General features: G+C 50.9%; 5 protein-coding genes across 5 annotated transcripts; all 5 read left to right on the plus strand.

Annotated features, from left to right (window-relative positions):
* Positions 1 to 2,060: 2,060 nt before the first annotated feature.
* On the plus strand, positions 2,061 to 4,718 carry MGYG_01561 (hypothetical protein; the record flags this gene model as incomplete). The annotated part of the gene is made up of 2 exons (XM_003177438.1): positions 2,061 to 4,637; positions 4,686 to 4,718. The coding sequence occupies 2 exons, from the start codon at positions 2,061 to 2,063 to the stop codon at positions 4,716 to 4,718; spliced, it is 2,610 nt and encodes an 869-aa protein (XP_003177486.1).
* A 352-nt stretch (positions 4,719 to 5,070) lies between these two features.
* MGYG_01562 (hypothetical protein) lies at positions 5,071 to 5,733 on the plus strand (the record flags this gene model as incomplete). Its single annotated transcript, XM_003177439.1, has 3 exons — positions 5,071 to 5,260; positions 5,354 to 5,542; positions 5,633 to 5,733. 3 exons carry the CDS (start codon positions 5,071 to 5,073, stop codon positions 5,731 to 5,733), a joined length of 480 nt encoding a protein of 159 aa, XP_003177487.1.
* Positions 5,734 to 6,533: 800 nt separating this feature from the next.
* On the plus strand, positions 6,534 to 10,014 carry MGYG_01563 (purine utilization positive regulator; the record flags this gene model as incomplete). The annotated part of the gene is made up of 3 exons (XM_003177440.1): positions 6,534 to 8,793; positions 8,863 to 8,915; positions 8,971 to 10,014. The coding sequence occupies 3 exons, from the start codon at positions 6,534 to 6,536 to the stop codon at positions 10,012 to 10,014; spliced, it is 3,357 nt and encodes a 1,118-aa protein (XP_003177488.1).
* Positions 10,015 to 11,159: 1,145 nt separating this feature from the next.
* MGYG_01564 (DnaJ domain-containing protein) lies at positions 11,160 to 14,552 on the plus strand (the record flags this gene model as incomplete). The annotated part of the gene is made up of 2 exons (XM_003177441.1): positions 11,160 to 11,256; positions 11,350 to 14,552. 2 exons carry the CDS (start codon positions 11,160 to 11,162, stop codon positions 14,550 to 14,552), a joined length of 3,300 nt encoding a protein of 1,099 aa, XP_003177489.1.
* Positions 14,553 to 15,377: 825 nt separating this feature from the next.
* Positions 15,378 to 16,942, plus strand: MGYG_01565 (adenylosuccinate synthetase; the record flags this gene model as incomplete). Its single annotated transcript, XM_003177442.1, has 4 exons — positions 15,378 to 15,417; positions 15,548 to 15,616; positions 15,697 to 16,148; positions 16,235 to 16,942. The coding sequence occupies 4 exons, from the start codon at positions 15,378 to 15,380 to the stop codon at positions 16,940 to 16,942; spliced, it is 1,269 nt and encodes a 422-aa protein (XP_003177490.1).
* Positions 16,943 to 17,350: the final 408 nt, after the last annotated feature.

Below are 17,350 nucleotides of genomic sequence, written 5' to 3' on the forward strand. Positions count from 1 at the left end.
CTAGCCATTCAGCAGATATTACAACCTGCGCTGAGGCTGGGGAGAGAATCCTATCGAGCTTCCGCCTGGGTTCCCTGGACCCGCAAACACGATTTACACCAATAGTTCGAGACTAAGGCCGGTGATGCGAAGCAACGTTGGTGATGGAACAGCGTCCAAACCAGGTAGGTCCACGCAGGGGAGCTGAAATGATTGGCTTTCATGCCTGCAGCTGCAGCTGCCTCTGGAATTACAGTTGCTGATGGGCTTGTTTTTGCTTCTGGTCAGATCCAAGAGATGCCGCTTTGGAGTCGGAGAACGGACTTAAGACGTAGTGTCTTGCGCGGATAATGACGTTACAAGATGCTTCCTTTTCCAGGCCAAGGCCTCGCCAGGTCATGACGGCTGCCTTTCCCAGCACATCAGGCCGAAAATCCTCCATCGAGTCTCAAAGAGAGGTACGGAGTAATGTTAACCTGCTACTCAGGCCGTCCATGGAACAAGGCCTCGAGACGTCCCCCTTTAAACCGGGGTTGTGAGAAAATGCTTGGCGGGCTAGTTATTTATAGCGGTAGGATATTTTTTTAACTAATTGGAAGGTTAGCCCGGCCGGAAATCGGTGCCGGCCATATATTGAAGCCTCTTCATGCATCTCCGGATTGCCAATTTAGCGGTCGGCACAGGAGACACGTGTGGGGAACCTCGATAAACACGGCCATTTTATCTACTTCCCCGGTGGCCTGACATTGGATAACTCTGGGAAGAAAAGCCGGCCATGATCAGCGTCGGATATCTTGACCGATGCTCGAGAGCGTCCTGGCACGAAGCCCAAACAGAGGGGAGATCCAAAGATCTTCGGAACTTCGGGCCTTATGTTTCTTCCGAGGCAGACGGCTCTCGTATACTTTCGTCCCTCCCATCAAATTCCAGAGGCGTCTTTCGAGCCTCCAAAAAGGAAAAAGCAGAATAATATAAGAAATAACATGCACTGGGGACGTTCTTCTAGAAATTGTGGGGATGCGTTCCGGCATCAACGGCCGCAATGTCAAACGAAGGGCGTGCAATTTCGACCAATCGTTCTCTTATGTCAGCTCTGATTGACTTTTCTTTTCACGGCAACCTTTCTCCCCACAACTTGGACGGCTGACCACGACTTGAGAAACAAAAAAATCAAAAAAAAAAAAAAAATCGCGAAGAAATAGCCAAATAGGGACCGGGTTGCGGCCTAGTCATCGCAAGCTCGCTACCCCATACACCTGCTGACTTGGTGCGCAATACTATGATGCGCCTGGAAGCATCTTTCTTTGGGAGAGGGTGATGCTAGTCACTTCCTGCCAATGTCAGGGGGAAGACGCTTACTCGGCCCCTCCCCGAGAAAACGCCAGGAACGGAGTACAGGAGAAAGGACAGTAACTACAACACCCCCTGGGACGGGTGATACTGCGAAATCTCGAAACATGTCTCCCTCAAAATAATTAAATCAAATAAAGGATGGACGAGAATGACCAACCTGGAGTACTTCGCCCATGGGTATTTACATTGGCGGGGATCCCGCTCCTCCAGCTAGCGCGGCCTCTGATGTCGCACATCCCTTGCCTATAAATATAGTTTCCCTGTCTAGCGCCAAAAGCCTATTGAGGAGAAAATTCTCCATGATCACGAAGCGTTGCTCTGAACAAACCCACTGCACCAAGCCTCCGCTGCGCAGAAAACGAGAAATGTGACTCAAGCCAACTTGATGATTTTCAATCATTCCTTTTCTCACTTTCTTTCCCAAAATACCCTCCTCCCAACTTGAGCATGTTTTGTCTTGTTACAGCGATTTTCTGAGGAACCCCGTCTCACTGCATAACCCTCTGAGAAAGATACGAGAACAAGACCTGGCCATCTGTATTGGCTGGGTAGCTTATTCCTCTTTGGTACTCCGAACGGCTTGTTCGACATTTTGTAAACTCGATCACCAGCTCGTAACAACCCCCCAGCCATATCCAGCCCATTGGTCTAACCTGGACTGTGTGGATACTTTCATCTTGAGCTGAGAAGGTCGACCATCTTATATAACAGTTCTAGCTCTTCTCACCATGGAGTACTTCGACTTTGATGAAGCTGCTCGACAGAACGGCGAGATCTTCCGCTACACCGAGGTTGCTGATCAAGACTTTGGCAACACCGCGCCTCATCCTGCATCCTCTTCCGGCCAACCTGGCGAGACACACCAGCCCTCAGACCTCGATGGAGTCTATCCTATGCACCGTGTGAAGGACCCCTGCTACTTCTGCCGTTGTATGGGACTGGATTGTGTCGTTGCTCAAAGGGGTGTTATGCAAAACGCCTGCACTTGTTGCATTGCTTTATACCGAAAGTGCAGTTTTATTCGTCCTCCATCTAAAGAAAATAACGTCGATACTCAACAATCCGGGTCTGAAACCAGCTCTACCAAAGGACACTCGTCACCGAGCCAACCACCTAATCCTGGAAACATTATCAATCGGTCAAAAGATATAGAACAACCACCCAGGAAATCCGGGGTCAGATTCTCACTTAAGGCCGTCAAGATCCTGAAGACCTGGATCTCAGAGCACGCTTCTCATCCGTATCCAACTGACGCTGAGAAGGACGAGCTTAAAGAGAAAACTGGGTTGAACCGAAGCCAAATTTCTAGTTGGCTGGCAAACGCACGTCGAAGAGGAAAAGTACGACCTCCACCTCGCAGTACTTCTCCCTACCCCGGGGCGATAACCATCCCTGGAAAGCGTCTTCCTCCTGGGGTTGATATCTCCGAGCTCAACCCCCTCGAGAGATGGAAACATTCCCCACCGGAAAACGAAGCAGCTTCAGCTAGAGATATCATTCAGGCCATGGCTACAAGTTCTTTCATCTCTCACCTGGAATCTGATTTCCCTCATTTAAAATCACACTCACGACACACTGATTCTAGCAACGACGATTCTTTCTCCAATAAATTAACTGCACATTCAATTAGCGGCTACAGCGCAGATACCAATAAGTCAAGTCTATCCGACATGTCATTTGCTTCAGCCTTCTCGCACCGTTCGCGCGGCTCATGGAACTCGACTGAAAACCGTGAACGTCGTCGTCGACGTCATAAATCCGCAGCGGCACCGAACCCTTTTCAGAAATCTAGGGTTGCCCGAATCTTCCAATGTACCTTTTGCACGGATTCCTTTCCAACCAAATACGATTGGCAGCGCCATGAGAAGTCGCTGCATCTCGCCCTAGACAAGTGGACGTGTGCACCCAATGGTGGAATAATCACTAATGGCAGTGGTGAGCTTGTTTGTGCTTTCTGTAACCATCCTAACCCGGACGAGGACCATCTAGAATCACATAATTTTAGCACCTGCCAGGAGAAATCTGTCCAGGAACGGACATTCTACCGCAAGGACCACCTGAACCAGCACCTACGTTTGATGCATGGTGTGAAACTCGCCCCATGGATGGATGCCTGGAAGAGTACGACAACTAAAATAAAGTCAAGATGCGGGTTCTGTTCGGCAGCCTTCAACACTTGGAAAGAACGTGTCGACCATCTTGCAGCACATTTCAAGGCTGGGACCGAGATTTCCCAGTGGCGGGGTGACTGGGGATTTGAACCACATATTGAGGAGTGCGTTGAAAATTCCATGCCTCCCTACCTTATTGGGCAAGAGAGGAACACGCTAGATCCGTGGGTAGCTTCCAAGGCCTTCAACTTGGCAAAGTATGGACGCAATTTTAGCAAAGAACACAAAGTGGCACCAAGCGAAGATACCGGAATGTCAGCACTTGGAATGCCCTTTCGCACAGATGCTAGCTGCTTCCGACGATTAGAAAAAGAGCTTTCCGCCTACATTGCGCGGCTCTTTGATGAAGGTGTCACACCCACCGATAAATTACTACAATCGAAGGCTAGACTGATTGTTTATGGAAGTGATGATACCTGGAACCAAACCTGTGCAGATAACCCAACATGGCTGAAGGTTCTCAAACGGAACAATGGGCTTGAAGACTCCTCGGATACAGAAGACATCAAACTTGAAGATCTAGGCATGCAGCCACCATTTGCCGCAGATGGAGGTCTACGACAGGCGCCAGCTCATTCCACCAAGCCTCGGCAGGCGCTGTCGGGGACTTTATCTCCCCCGTCTGGCTTCGAGTCATCAACCACCAGCAATCCAGCAAGCATTGCGGGTAGCACTAGGAATAACTCAGACTTCTGTTTCAAAGACGGAAGCAGGAGCGGAAGCAGTGTACAAAATTACACCCCTTCCCCTGGCTCCCACAGCCCACATAACCTTAACTTTCCAAGCCCTATGTCCGTCCATTCTCATGGGGTGAATAACGAAACCGCTGCAGTCGACCCTCTCTTAGAGATGGGTTTTGATGTCGACTTCCTCCAACAATTGAATGATGGGTACGGCGATCTTGGCCGTGTGATTGATAGCCTCGAACTGCAAGGGCTTGGGTACACTGGAGCCACCCTACACAACAACGGAGTGTTCAACATTCAAAAGAATAACAACAACAATAACAACAACAATACTTTCGACAATGTCTCGACTACCGACTCAACGCCTGTCACTCCTCATTCCGGAATGGCTATGACTTCGCCAGAGGCAATCTACAACATGGTATCTTCTGGAGGATCGGTTGAACCTGTATACATCCCAGGAGCCTTTGATTCTTTGTCTTATAATTTCCAGCAGACTACAGATGGCTACAGGGGGGAGTTGAACTGAGTATATATATACCCGTGCTGGCATGATGGATAAGGGTTTACGGCGCATGATGCATTCAAGAGGGGAAGGGGATAAATGAGATAACTACCTGATGCATTTTTTTTTTATTTTTCTATTCATGTGAGGTGTCATATAGATGGCCTTCAATAGGGGTGGCTATTGTTTTTGTGGACATATTCTGTGTGTTGTGCCTATTCAAATATAATGAAATTGATGTCAAATTCTACCCTTATCCTCTCACTTCAATATTATAGCAAACAGACTACTACCCACTATCTGTCTTACTCCTGGTAGTCAATCTATCTATCTCCCAATAGCTTAGATCTTCTGATATAGTTTGAGCAGAAGAAAGATGGCCCCTCAAAAGAGACATGCAGAAGAATCTCTAGCGTCTTGCTCCAAACAGGCAAAGATGCAAAGAGACACTGAAGAACAAGAGGATATTCCAATGGGAGAAGGGTTGGACATTAATACTGAACTTAGCCGCAGTGACCACCCTTCCTCTAGCATTCATAGAGCTGTAAGGCGGCCAGAGAAAGAAGGTATGTTGTTGTGTATATCAGTCTACGCTTCCCTATTCCCCTTTTCTACAGCCTATCGATGTAGATAGATACTAAGGCATAATAATCCTGCAGATCGGGAAGCAAAGGATGCTCAGATCATAGAGGACTTGGACACGATGAAGCTGATATTCCAAGAGGCAGCTCGATATGCCAGCTCCGTCGCCAAAACTGAACCGAACGAGCGCGAGCCGTTTAAGGATACTCAAGTCTGTTCAATGCTAGCTGCGTGTCCGGAGAAACTCCTATCCAAGATCTATGCTTGTAAGAGACTGTTCAGCCTTTCCATCAATCTTGAAACAACTGATCTAGTTAGCTAACCTCGTAACTACCTCTCTTTTGTCATAACTATAGTACGAGAGATAGTTACTGGCCATGCAGGGCGCCATAGCATGCTAATTGAAGACATGAAATTCTGTGAAGAAGTCTGCAATATCTTGACCCGCGGAGAGTAGAACTGACAGCTATGGACGTTTCTATGCGCTCTCTGATTGCTGAGAAGTCGACTGTTAGATATTGGTTATGTGGCTGTTCAAGTTTGGCAGAGGGACTTTGGTATTTGGTAGACCCCCTGGAGCAGCAACTGCTTCCCTTCCCCAACTGCGGCTGTCTTGCCTGCAAAAACGCACGACTGGACTCTAGGAGCATCCCGTCGTCCTTCCATGGGCCCCTGATAGACACCTTCGTCACTAGCCAAGTAGCAGCCAATCCACTTCTTTTTGAATGCTCTGCTTCCACCAGCTATCAAATAAACTCGAAGCCTCCCAGTCTTTTCTCCGACAGTTAAATAACTAGTTACTGGAAATCCTCCGAATAAAAAGCAAAGAAGAGGAAAAGGAAAAAACAGACGAAAAGCCAGTGCCTCGAGATAGATATTGATCACAATAACTGTAAAGTCGCAGAGCCTAACTGCCGGCTCTCGTCGATGGAGTTGGGTGAACCTTTCGTATAGCCTACATATTTAATACGCGAGCTAGACAGGCGGGAAAGCGACCAGACAGCCCGTCCGCCGATGCTCGAACCCCCAGCTCCATCAACTTCGACTCCCGCATCTTCGTCCGCTCTAGCAGCTTCAACACCGAGTTCTAGTGGCTTCAAGAGACCGAATGCGCCCAATGGATCCCCCGGCTCTGCTGCCACGCTGGAAGTGACCGCTCGCTCAGGATCTCGACAGAGTAAAAGCTACGACTCCTCCCCGCTGACGACGACGCCGCCGTCGCCGCCGCCGCAGCAGCAGCAGCCTGCAATACCAACCATGAGCCGTCCTGGTACCAGTGCGAGCCAGAAGTCGATCAATCTCGAGGCACAGCCTGGGTCTGCGACCTCGCATTCCACCTTTCGAAACGTCTCTGCCTGCAATCGCTGTAGAATCCGCAAGAATCGCTGCGACCAGCGACTTCCGCGCTGTCAGTCCTGCGAGAAGGCAAAGGTTCACTGCGTCGGCTACGACCCTGCTACGAAGCGTGAGATACCGAGAAGCTATGTCTTCTTCCTCGAGTCTCGTGTTGCATATTTGGAGGCCCTTTTGAAGGAGAATGGCGTTGCGTTTAGGCCGCCCGAGGCGCACGAAGGAGAAGGAGACGAGCTGCGCCAGGCCGACGTAGCGCGCGCGTCCGCGGCAGCAGCAGCAGCAGGAGGAGGAAGGGATACAGCGCATGCAAGGGAAGCTGGGACAAAGGATAAGCTGCCGTTGAACAACAGCAATGAAAATATACCTGGAAGTGGTGACGCAAGGGTGAAGCGTGAGCCGACCAGTCCTTTATCAGTGGCAGTGAAGGCAACTACCAGGAGCAACAGCAGCCTGTATAGCAGTAGGAAATCATTGACAGACGATGCGAACAGACGGATTGATAAACTGGTCTCCAGCGTTGGGATGGTGCCTGTCCAGGGCACTTCAGACCCGAGATACCTGGGCTCTACCTCCGGCATTTCCTTTGCTCGAGTGGTTTTTTCCGCCGTGAGATGCTCGGTGTCGTCCAGTGTCTCTGAACGAGGATCAATACGGCCGGGCTCCCGTCGACAGTCGGCTGCTGCCAACGCGAACAAGAATGGTGGTGATGGTGCTTCGGGCGGAGGCATGCACTCGATGAGAGACTCATATTTTGGCTTGCAGACAAAGCCGATCATGAAGCAGGCGCCTTTCCCAGACCGCGAGGTTGCCCAGAGGCTGGTCAATCTATATTTTGAATATTCAAATGCTCAGATCCCTATCTTGCACCGGGTCGAGTTCATGGAAGTCTTCGATCGGGTATACGCCATGGAGGAAAAGCAACGCTCGGCTCGGGATCTTTATTTCCTGAATATCGTCTGTGCTATCGGAGCGGGTGTCATTTTCGATGCTAAAGGGGACAGTGAGTCTACGTCTCAGGAGATGAAGAACGAAAATGATACGCGAAGTCCGTCTCCTTCACCAGCATACAAACGCAGACGGCTATCAAATCAACAGCACCAACCAGAGGAGTACCATGCCTCGGCTGTTGTTCATCTGGAGTCGTGCCTGGGATCTTCTTCATCTACGGATGGGTTTGGCGGAGGGTTGGAAGAACTACAAGCTGTCCTGTTGTTAGCCAGCTTTGCCCTGCTTCGGCCAGTTGCCCCTGGGCTCTGGTACATCGCCGGCGTTGCTGTGCGGCTTGCAATTGACCTTGGCTTGCATCATGAGGACGGGACCGGCGTTGACTCGATCGACGAAGTTGAAGTTGCGCGTCGTATGTCTCGCATGGACAGCATAGACGAACGCTCGTCCGAACAGGTCAGAGCAAAGCTGAAAGTTGATCCTCGTGAGAGAGGAAGACGAGAGTTCGTCCGTGACTTCAGACGAAGGCTCTGGTGGTGTGTCTACTCATTTGACCGGCTGGTCAGTACCTGCGTCGGCCGTCCATTCGGTATCACTGACCAGGTCATCACCACCGAGTTTCCGTCCCTCCTTGATGACGAATATATCACCAAGGCTGGATTCGTGGCAGCACCCCCGGGGGCTCCTTCGTACAAGCTGGTTGCTCACCATTACTTCAAGCTGCGCCTCCTCCAGTCTGAGATACAGGAAGTCCTTCAACATCAACAGGCAATGCTAGCTAGGAAAAATGGCAGAAATCGCAACAACTCGTTCATGCATACAAAACTTCCTTCTCCTTTCTTGCAGAAGTTCGATAGCTTCCGTTCCTGGCGAATAGACATCCACAGGCGTCTCGACGAATGGATACAATCGTCGCCTAAGGCTCATGAGATAGGGGTGCAGTTCTCGCTCCAGTTCTTGGAATTGAACTATTGGCAGACTCTTATAAGTCTGTATAGGCAGAGCTTGACTGTACCAAAGCCACTGGCCTCGGAGAGAACGCCGACAGAAGATGTATCGAGCCCCTCGCTAGCGAGTGTTGAGGAACCGGAAGACGAGGACGATGTTTATTTAATGGTTGCGGAAGCAGGCCAGAAAGTGCTGAGAATATACAGACAGTTACACCGTGTGCGGCTCGTTAACTTCACCTATCTTGCAACTCACCACTTGTTCATGGCAGGTTAGTCTTCCCCTTGTGTCTGGTGCAGGTTGAAATAATATATGGCATTGAGCTAACGCGCTTCATTAGGCATATCGTTTCTATATGCTATTTGGCATTCGCCTGCCGTGAGGAGTAGGCTTGTGAGTGACGTCCCCTACAGTAGCACTAAATCAGTATTATTAACGTTGATGATAGACCCTCGATGACGTTGACTTCACTGTCCTTGCCGCAACATCTGTGCTAAAAGATTTGATAGAGAAATGCCCACCTGCTGAAGCATGTCGGGATGCATTTGAGCGGATGAGCAAAGCAACCGTTCAAATGGGATTATCGACCACTGGCTTTGGCCAGCAAGTAGGTGCTGGTGAACGGCTTTCTACTCACAGCCTCAGCGCTCAATCACGGCCACAACATCAGAATCACAATCAAAATTCCGATGGGCAATACTTCTACAACACACCTGTCTACAAGCCTCATCCTCAACACCCGTACTTCCATGGCCCCAGGTTCTCTCGAACTCTGGATCCAATCCCAGAACAGCCCGCAGGCCCCCGTCCTGCTGAACCCAGCACAGACAACCGCTTTAGCATCAACAATTTTCTGTCAAACCCCGTCGATTCGTCTCGGACTGGAAAGACACAATCTTCCTCGCCCCCACAATTCCATGACCACCGCGATATACCCAGCCGAGCTGCTTCTACCACTCCTGAAAAACGGTCACCAAAATCCGCCTCATGCCAGCTAGAAGAGCCTTTCACACCTAGCCAGTTTAACAGCCAGCTACAAGCTGCATCTCAACGCCAGCAGCAGCAGCAGCAGCAGCAGCAGCAACTACCACCACCACCATCACACCACCCACCTACGCATAATTACACATATACCGACCCCTTTGCGAACCGTACTCCGCAGCCCAATCCTCACCAGCATCAGTTCCACTCCCCACAGGCCACTAGCCAAGCAGGAACACAGTTCTACGTCTCTGGACTTGACCTTCTGAACAGCCCTTCTCGTCCGTATACTTCGGACAGCCAGGTAGTCTACACCAGTGGCGAGGGAATAGACATCGACTTATCCAGTCTTCCGCTTTACTCACCTGATAGCACCCACGGCGCTATGACAGGAAACAGTGCCCTCGACCTAGGTTTCGGAGTAGGCACGGCCGTTGATTTCCAGCATGACTGGAGCGAGAATACCGGCTTCGACCTGTTTGACGGCCTATTTTTCGGTGGGGGAGGGTGATGCCATACATATATATATACCATTTCTCGAACAGGGAGCAACGTTTTGATGATTAAAATATGTATATAGCCACGACGACGATACTGCAGATCTAACGCCGAGCCGGTCTCATTTCTGTCTCTCATTCTCTCGTTCTCTCATCTTCCATCATTATCTTAGTTATATAGCAAGCTAGCTCGTTCGGTGAATATGTGAGATACCCCCTTCTCTATCCTCTCACCTTGCCAGCCTGTCTCTCACCCACATTAATCTGCCCAGTAACGTGGCGAAGATCATAAAAGAACAACGCAGCCACACATAACACACTAAAATGCCCAAGGCCGCCCATCATCTGCTCGGATTGGGCATCAGAATGCTCAAATGAAGCTGGAAATCCCCTGGCTGATCGGTGGGCTGCAGACTCAATACAACCATAATACGACATCCAGCGCCAAAACTACGCCAAAAGCTGCCAAACTTACCAATATTACCAAGCTTACCATACCGATCTTACAAATCTTACAGCGATAAGATCAGCTTTTTTATTCTGTTGTTTACAAAAAGAACTTTTTGACGTTTTGACAGACGCGAGTCAAGGAGAAGCAAAGGACGAGGACGAGGACGAAGACGAAGACGAAGGGACGCAAGAGGCAGAAGACGGAGAAGCGAAAAGGCAAGACGGCTGTCTGTTCGATCTCTGAGCTCATCCTGGTATGTCATGCACCAATCCTGCCCTACAGCTTCATCCCGTCCCCTGGGGCGTACTGCTACCCAACACCCCCCCAATCACACGGCGTCCACCAGGTTTTCTTGACCAGGGAGTGCTGACAGGTGTCTGCTTAAGCATCACTACAGCTCTTTAAAAAAGGGCAAGCAGCGGTCGTCCTTCGTTCGCTCGGACTGACCATCAAGCTCTGTGCCTGCGTGGAAGACGGCGGCTCGTAACCACCGGCAACCCGATACAGCGATTACCAGGATACGCAGAATACACAGAATACACAGAAAAGCACCAAAGAGAACATGCTCTAAGGGCGCGGCAGGCAGACACAAGATGATATCATTACCTTGAGAGTGATATATTTCTTTCGTTTTAGCAGCTTTCATCGTCGATACCAGAAACCGCCCCCAGCCCGGTGGCCGCTGGCTACCACCAAGAAGCAGCAACGATGGTGAAGCCGGACGTATCGAGAGACTACTATGCCGACCTTGGAGTCGGCCCTAATGCAGACCAGGAGGAGATCAAGAAACAGTTTCGGAAACTTGGTGAGAAAGAGCCCTACGCGGCTGGCCCCCTTGATCACACACCCTGTGCCACAGAAAGGCTAATAGTGAACGTGAATTTGCGGTGCCATATAGCTCTAAAGTACCATCCCGATCGAAACCCAGGGAAAGAAGCAGAGTATAACTCGAAGTTCCAAGCCATCCAAGCTGCACACGAGATATTGGTCGATCCCCAGCTGCGATTGAAGTATGATACTGGCAGATTGAGAGCTGGCTACGGCAAATTATACGGGCCTTCTCGAACGGCAACACCAACGCGCCAGGCTCCTCAGCAAGCGACCTCGAACCCCTTTAGAAAATCGCAAGCTAACTACAATACCGCCCCTCAGTATGGAAAACCGGCCAACGCATACTCGGGGGCATACCCACCGCCGCCTCCGTCTTCAGGAGCCCAGCGATATGCAAGCTACGCAAAGGCAGGCGCACAGAAGTTTGATAAGGTATATGAAGAGTCCCGTGCCAGAGCTGAGGCCTTTCAGGGGTTCCAGGATATGAAGAATAAACAGCCCCAGCCTCAGATGCCTGGTGGATGGACCAACTTTGACCCCCGAACTGGGCGTGCTCAGGAGAAACCGGCTTCCAAACCGCGCGCAACATCACACCAAAGAGGCCAGTCAGCATATCATGCCTTTGCAGAAGAGGCACGCAGAGCCGCAGAGACGCCTACTCCCGAAAGATCCAAATCAACAAAGGCAAAGAGCGGATTTGCACCTCGGACGGCTGGAGGAGATGAGCCCATGGCAAAGTGTGCCACTTCATACTACAATCTCCGGGGCGAGAAAAATCGAGACTCGGATCCGATGTCTTACTTCTTCTCGTCAGCTCCGTCGCCAACTGCGAAGAAGCCACAACAAGCATATGATGACTCCTCTGACCCGCAAACACCTAACCTCCACAGAACTAGCAGCAGATATGCCACATCCGGCGGAGAGAGGACCTATGTACCGAAGGCTAGTATTAACCGTTCTGCTAGTGTCCGCGAAGAGACAGCCGCACGACCCCAGACGAACCCGCCCAGTCCGATTAACCGTAGCGCAAATCCCAATAGACGGCATAGTGCCAGTCCAAAATTGAAGCCAAATAGACAACCGGCCTTCTCCGCATCTTCATCTTCATCTACTACCTCTAGTGAAACAGACGATACAGACGAAGTGATCTTGAACTTCCGTCCCAAGGCAGTTCCCCGAAGCAGGCGCGCGCAGAACAGCTCTGGATGGAAATCGAATTTTCCCGACAATAATAACAAGCCTTCAGCAACTGGTGAGAGCCCATTCGGCTGGGCAATGGGACCTGATTCATGGCTCTTTGCTGAAATCGACGGCTCCCCAAACCAAATGCCCTCGAGCTCTAAGAAATGGAACTGGCATGCTAACAATCAACCCGAAGGGTATGGCCCGAGTACGTTTGGCAACGACGCCCCCTTTTCGCACGAAACCCGCCGCGAATCCTCCATGGGCCGCACGATCCCCCCTATGCCTAATGTGAGCTCTTTCAGAGCGACCTCAACGGAGGAACAAAGGCCAAGTGCTGCAACCATGTATGACTTTACCCCTACATCTACCCCTACATCTACATCTACCCCCAAGCCCAAGCCCAAGCCCAAGTCCTCAGCCAGAAACTGGTCAGAGCAATGGGGGTTCTCCCCAAAGTCTGGCGCTCCAGCTACCTCCCATATTCCACCTCTGTGGGCTTACCCTGCCAACATACTCCCCAACTTGTTCACTGTCCCTCAAACGATAAAGGAAACAGAGAAAGGAGCCGACGAAGATGAAGACGATGCGAGAGGTGCCGCCTTCAACACTGACGATGCAGGGAGGACGCCACGAAAGTCCTTCTTTGAACATCGGGCATTCGCACCAAACACTCCGCTGAGCGCAGAAGCTAACTATTCTACAACCATACACAGTTTCGACCAGCCGAATAATGGTAACCAAAATGCTCAAAAGGAAGGCATCGCCAGACATGCTACGTCAAAGAGCAAAAGCCATGAAAACTTCAACTCCGGGTTTTCATCGTCCGAGTGGAACTTTGCCTTTTCTAACAATGCGCAGTTCTTCGCCCCAACGCAGGGTGACTCTCTGGGAGCAACACAGAATAAATTTGGCAACAGGCCCCGGTCTCATTCCCGTCCTACAACTTCTCAATCTAACGAGTCACCACAAAAGTCTACCAGCAACCCTTTCGGTTTCAAGGAAACTAAAACAGACACCCGGCCATCGTTATTTAGGGCCACCACCACTTTCACGGCTGAGCAGCTGCCTGACAGTCTGAACGAGAAGACCTGGAATATACCCACAGCTCAAGATATGTTCTTTGGTGGCCAGAACAATCAAAAAGACTCTAAAAAACCGACAAACGAGCCAAAGCCAGTCAGAGTAAGCTCGGAAGCAGAGGAAGAAGAGGCTACTTTTTCACCTCACGAGATATTTGGAAACAAGAGCACTCAACGCGAGTCCATGGGCATGGCTGATGAGATGGACGTTGACGAGGAGCTGCCCACCGTCAACGTACCGAATGGGCAAGCGAGCAATACTACCACCAACAACAAGCCCAAGTTCCCCATGGGCCCAGCATTTATTCCATCCAGTAAACCAGGGGGAAAGCATGAGCTGTTCAATTTGGCAAAGCTGGGACTGGTCAACCCGTTCACAGCGAGCAACTCCAAGGGCATTAATGACCTGAAGGACCTAAACTCATCACTTCCATTCGAGTCCAAGGCGAGCAGCGAGAAACCTTCCCAGCGGCCCATCCACCCGCGGGATCTGTCGTTGCCAAATCCGCCGAAACCACCAACACCACCTGCGATGATTGGGGCCCCGCCAGTTCCTCGGGCGGTCGTGGAGAAGCAATCTCTACCGCAGACTCCGTGCGATATCTACATGATGCAGATGCAGGTCTACATGCGCGAATGGGGCCGCTTCAACTGCACCATGCTAGCCCACTTTAACGAACGGCAGCATCTGGTGGAAACGGCCATGGCCCCTGGCTGGATGCGAGCGGTAGGAGACAGCAGCCGCGTCAAACTAAACGGTAGCAACGGCGACGCTGGGGATGTAGAAGAGGAGGACCTTCTCGTGGGCAGCGGCAAGGCTGGCTATAGCGAGTATCTCCGGGGCATCGAAGAGGACTTTGTGGTCCGGCAGCATTGGGACGTTGCCTGGGAACGGCACCGGGAATGCATCCTGGATCTCGGGAAGGTGCGTGAATGGCTACGCAGCGGCCACGGCGACGGGCAAGGCGCATTTCACAATCCCGGAATGAAGATGCCGGCCAACTAGGACTTTGAAAGTTTGACATTCATTACTTTGGGTGTTTTTTTCCTATCTTTTCCATCATAATTAACAGGGGGCGGCGACCAGTCGGATTTGGCAGCTCTTTTTCCTTTATCTTCATCTTTTACATACACATTGCCCTGCATCCTATTTCATGACGGGGGTGGTTTGACTATTATTTCTTCTTCTTTTTCTTTTACCAGGACATATGCCAGGTTTGCCTGACCATATACTCTTATCCCCTTCGGTTTGCATGTACGAGTACGTCATGTTCCTTTGCTCTTCTTTTTGATATATGTCTCTATCTTCCCGGCCGGCGTTTGGCAGAGGTGCCGTCTTCAAGATACCACAGGCGTTAGTTACAACTCAGCAGCTCTAGAATAATCAACTGTCTGTCTGTCTATATCGCCGTCTGTCTCGTTGTCTACCAATATCGTAGCCCCCTGAACAAGGCCATCCAGCTTCTTCTGCCAGCCACGCACAAGAGACAACTACGCCTTCCACGCATCCAGCGCCGTAGAATCACCTTCAGCCACTTCTTGACCTACCAAATCCGCCATATAACAAATAATACAGAACCGTCTCTTCCCTTCGTCTGCTTCATCTTTGTATCCTCAATCTCGGCTTGGCTCCGAAAAAGCGCAAAAAAGCGTATTTTTTGCTTATTTTTCTTTCCTTTGCTTTTTTTCCGTCATCCCACCAAAAAAGCCGAATTTCGTTTCATCGTCTTCGTCTTGTTCGGCTTTGCTGATATTCTGTTTCTCTTCTCTCTCTGTGTATTCCTCTGTTTGTCTCTGTCTAGTCCCTGGACGACTCGCACTGCTCTGCAAAATGGTTACAATTGTGCTTGGATCCCAATGGGGGGACGAAGGTCGGTCCCTGCTATATAGATCATGATCATGACTCAATGCGACAACCAACTAAAAGACGACGAAGAAGAAGAAGAAGAAGAAGAAGAAAAGAAGAAGACGATGCTGATATTTGATTTCTCCTGGCTACAGGCAAAGGCAAGATCACGGATCTTCTCTCGCAGACGGCTGAGCTTTGCTGTCGCTCCGCCGGTGGCCACAGTGAGTAACAGATACATCCCACCTCGAGATACCCTGCACGGATGGCTGGCTGGCTGGCTGACAGGAGGATGGACGGACAGATGCCGGACACACGATTGTACACGATAACATCACCTACGACTTCCACATCCTGCCCTCCGGCCTCATCTCGCCGACGTGTGTCAACCTGATCGGCGCCGGGACGGTCGTCCACCTGCCCAGCTTCTTCAAGGAGCTCGCCGCGCTCGACGGCAAGGGCCTTGCGAACGTCCGGGACCGGGTGTTCATCAGCGATCGAGCCCAGGTCTGCTTCGATCTCCATTCGGTGGTCGACGGCCTGGAGGAGGCCGGGCTTGGTACTCGCAAAGTAGGGACGACGGGCAAGGGAATCGGGCCATGCTACAGTGACAAGGCCGCCAGGCGCGGCGTCAGGGTCGGCGATATCATGGTCGAAGGCGTGCTGGAATCCAAGCTGAGGAGCCTTGAAGCCGGCTACCGGAGACGGTTCGGAGAGCTAGACTATAATGTCGAAGAAGAGATTGCCAGATTCAAGGTACATATCTCACTTTCCCCCCTTCGCCCTGTCGTCTGTCTGTCTGCCTGTGTGTGCGTGTATCCTGAGTCTAACGGCCAAAATAGGAATACCGGAGTCTTCTGAAGCCGCATATCGTCGACCAATTGGCGCTGCTCAAGAAGTTCGAGGACAAATCTGCCTCTATACTCGTCGAGGGCGCCAATGCCCTCATGCTCGACATCGACTACGGCACCTATCCCTTCGTGACGTCTTCCTGCACCGGCCTCGGCGGCGCCATCCAGGGAATATGCTTAAACCCAACCTCCATCAAGTCTATCGTCGGCGTTGTCAAAGCCTACTGCACTCGCGTGGGCTCCGGGCCTTTCCCTACCGAGCAGCTCAACGAGTTCGGTGAGAAGCTGCAGGTCACTGGCCGCGAGTTCGGTGTAACCACCGGCCGCAAGAGACGCTGTGGCTGGCTGGACTTGGTCCTGCTGCGATACAGTGCCAGAATCAACCACTATACTGCTCTCAACCTGACCAAGCTGGACATCCTCGACGACTTTGACGAGATCAAGGTTGGTGTTGCCTACAAGCTCGACGGTAAGGAGCTCGAGTCCTTCCCTGCCAGCTCAGATGACATGGAGAAGGTCGAGGTTGTCTACGAGACCTTGCCTGGCTGGAAGTCGACCACCATGGGCGTCTCCAAGTGGGAGGATCTCCCCGTCAATGCACAGAAATACGTCGACTACATTGAGCGTTCCCTCGGCGGCATCCCTATCAAATGGATTGGAACCGGCCCTGCCAGAGCGCACATGATCGACCGCAACTAGGCTTCTACTAGACTTCTATCTTTTTCTTTCTCTATTTTAACCGCTTTGCTTCCTTTTTTTCTTTCTCTCTTTTTCATTTTACTGGGATTTTGCGCATATCTTGAGGGTACTTGAAGAGTTTCAACACGCTTAGACAGGGAAGTCCGGGGTTTACGCCAGGGGCCAGGGACATCACTATAACTCACTAACCAGTGACCTGCATAAGCACATATCTTTGTCTTAGTCTTTCTCTCTAGGATACTTTGGTCAGTACGGACTTCCTATGGCTTAGACGAAGTACACGGGCGAACAAGCGATTAGGGACACGGCAGGACAACAGCCTGGGGTTTTTTTTCTACATAATTAAACAATATCCTATACTTCTACCCGCTCTTCTGTAAGTAAATAAAAAAAAGCATCCATAAACAG

The sequence above is a fragment of the Nannizzia gypsea genome, genomic scaffold, assembly GCF_000150975.2.
Source record: "Nannizzia gypsea CBS 118893 supercont1.1 genomic scaffold, whole genome shotgun sequence".
Lineage (NCBI taxonomy): Eukaryota > Fungi > Ascomycota > Eurotiomycetes > Onygenales > Arthrodermataceae > Nannizzia > Nannizzia gypsea.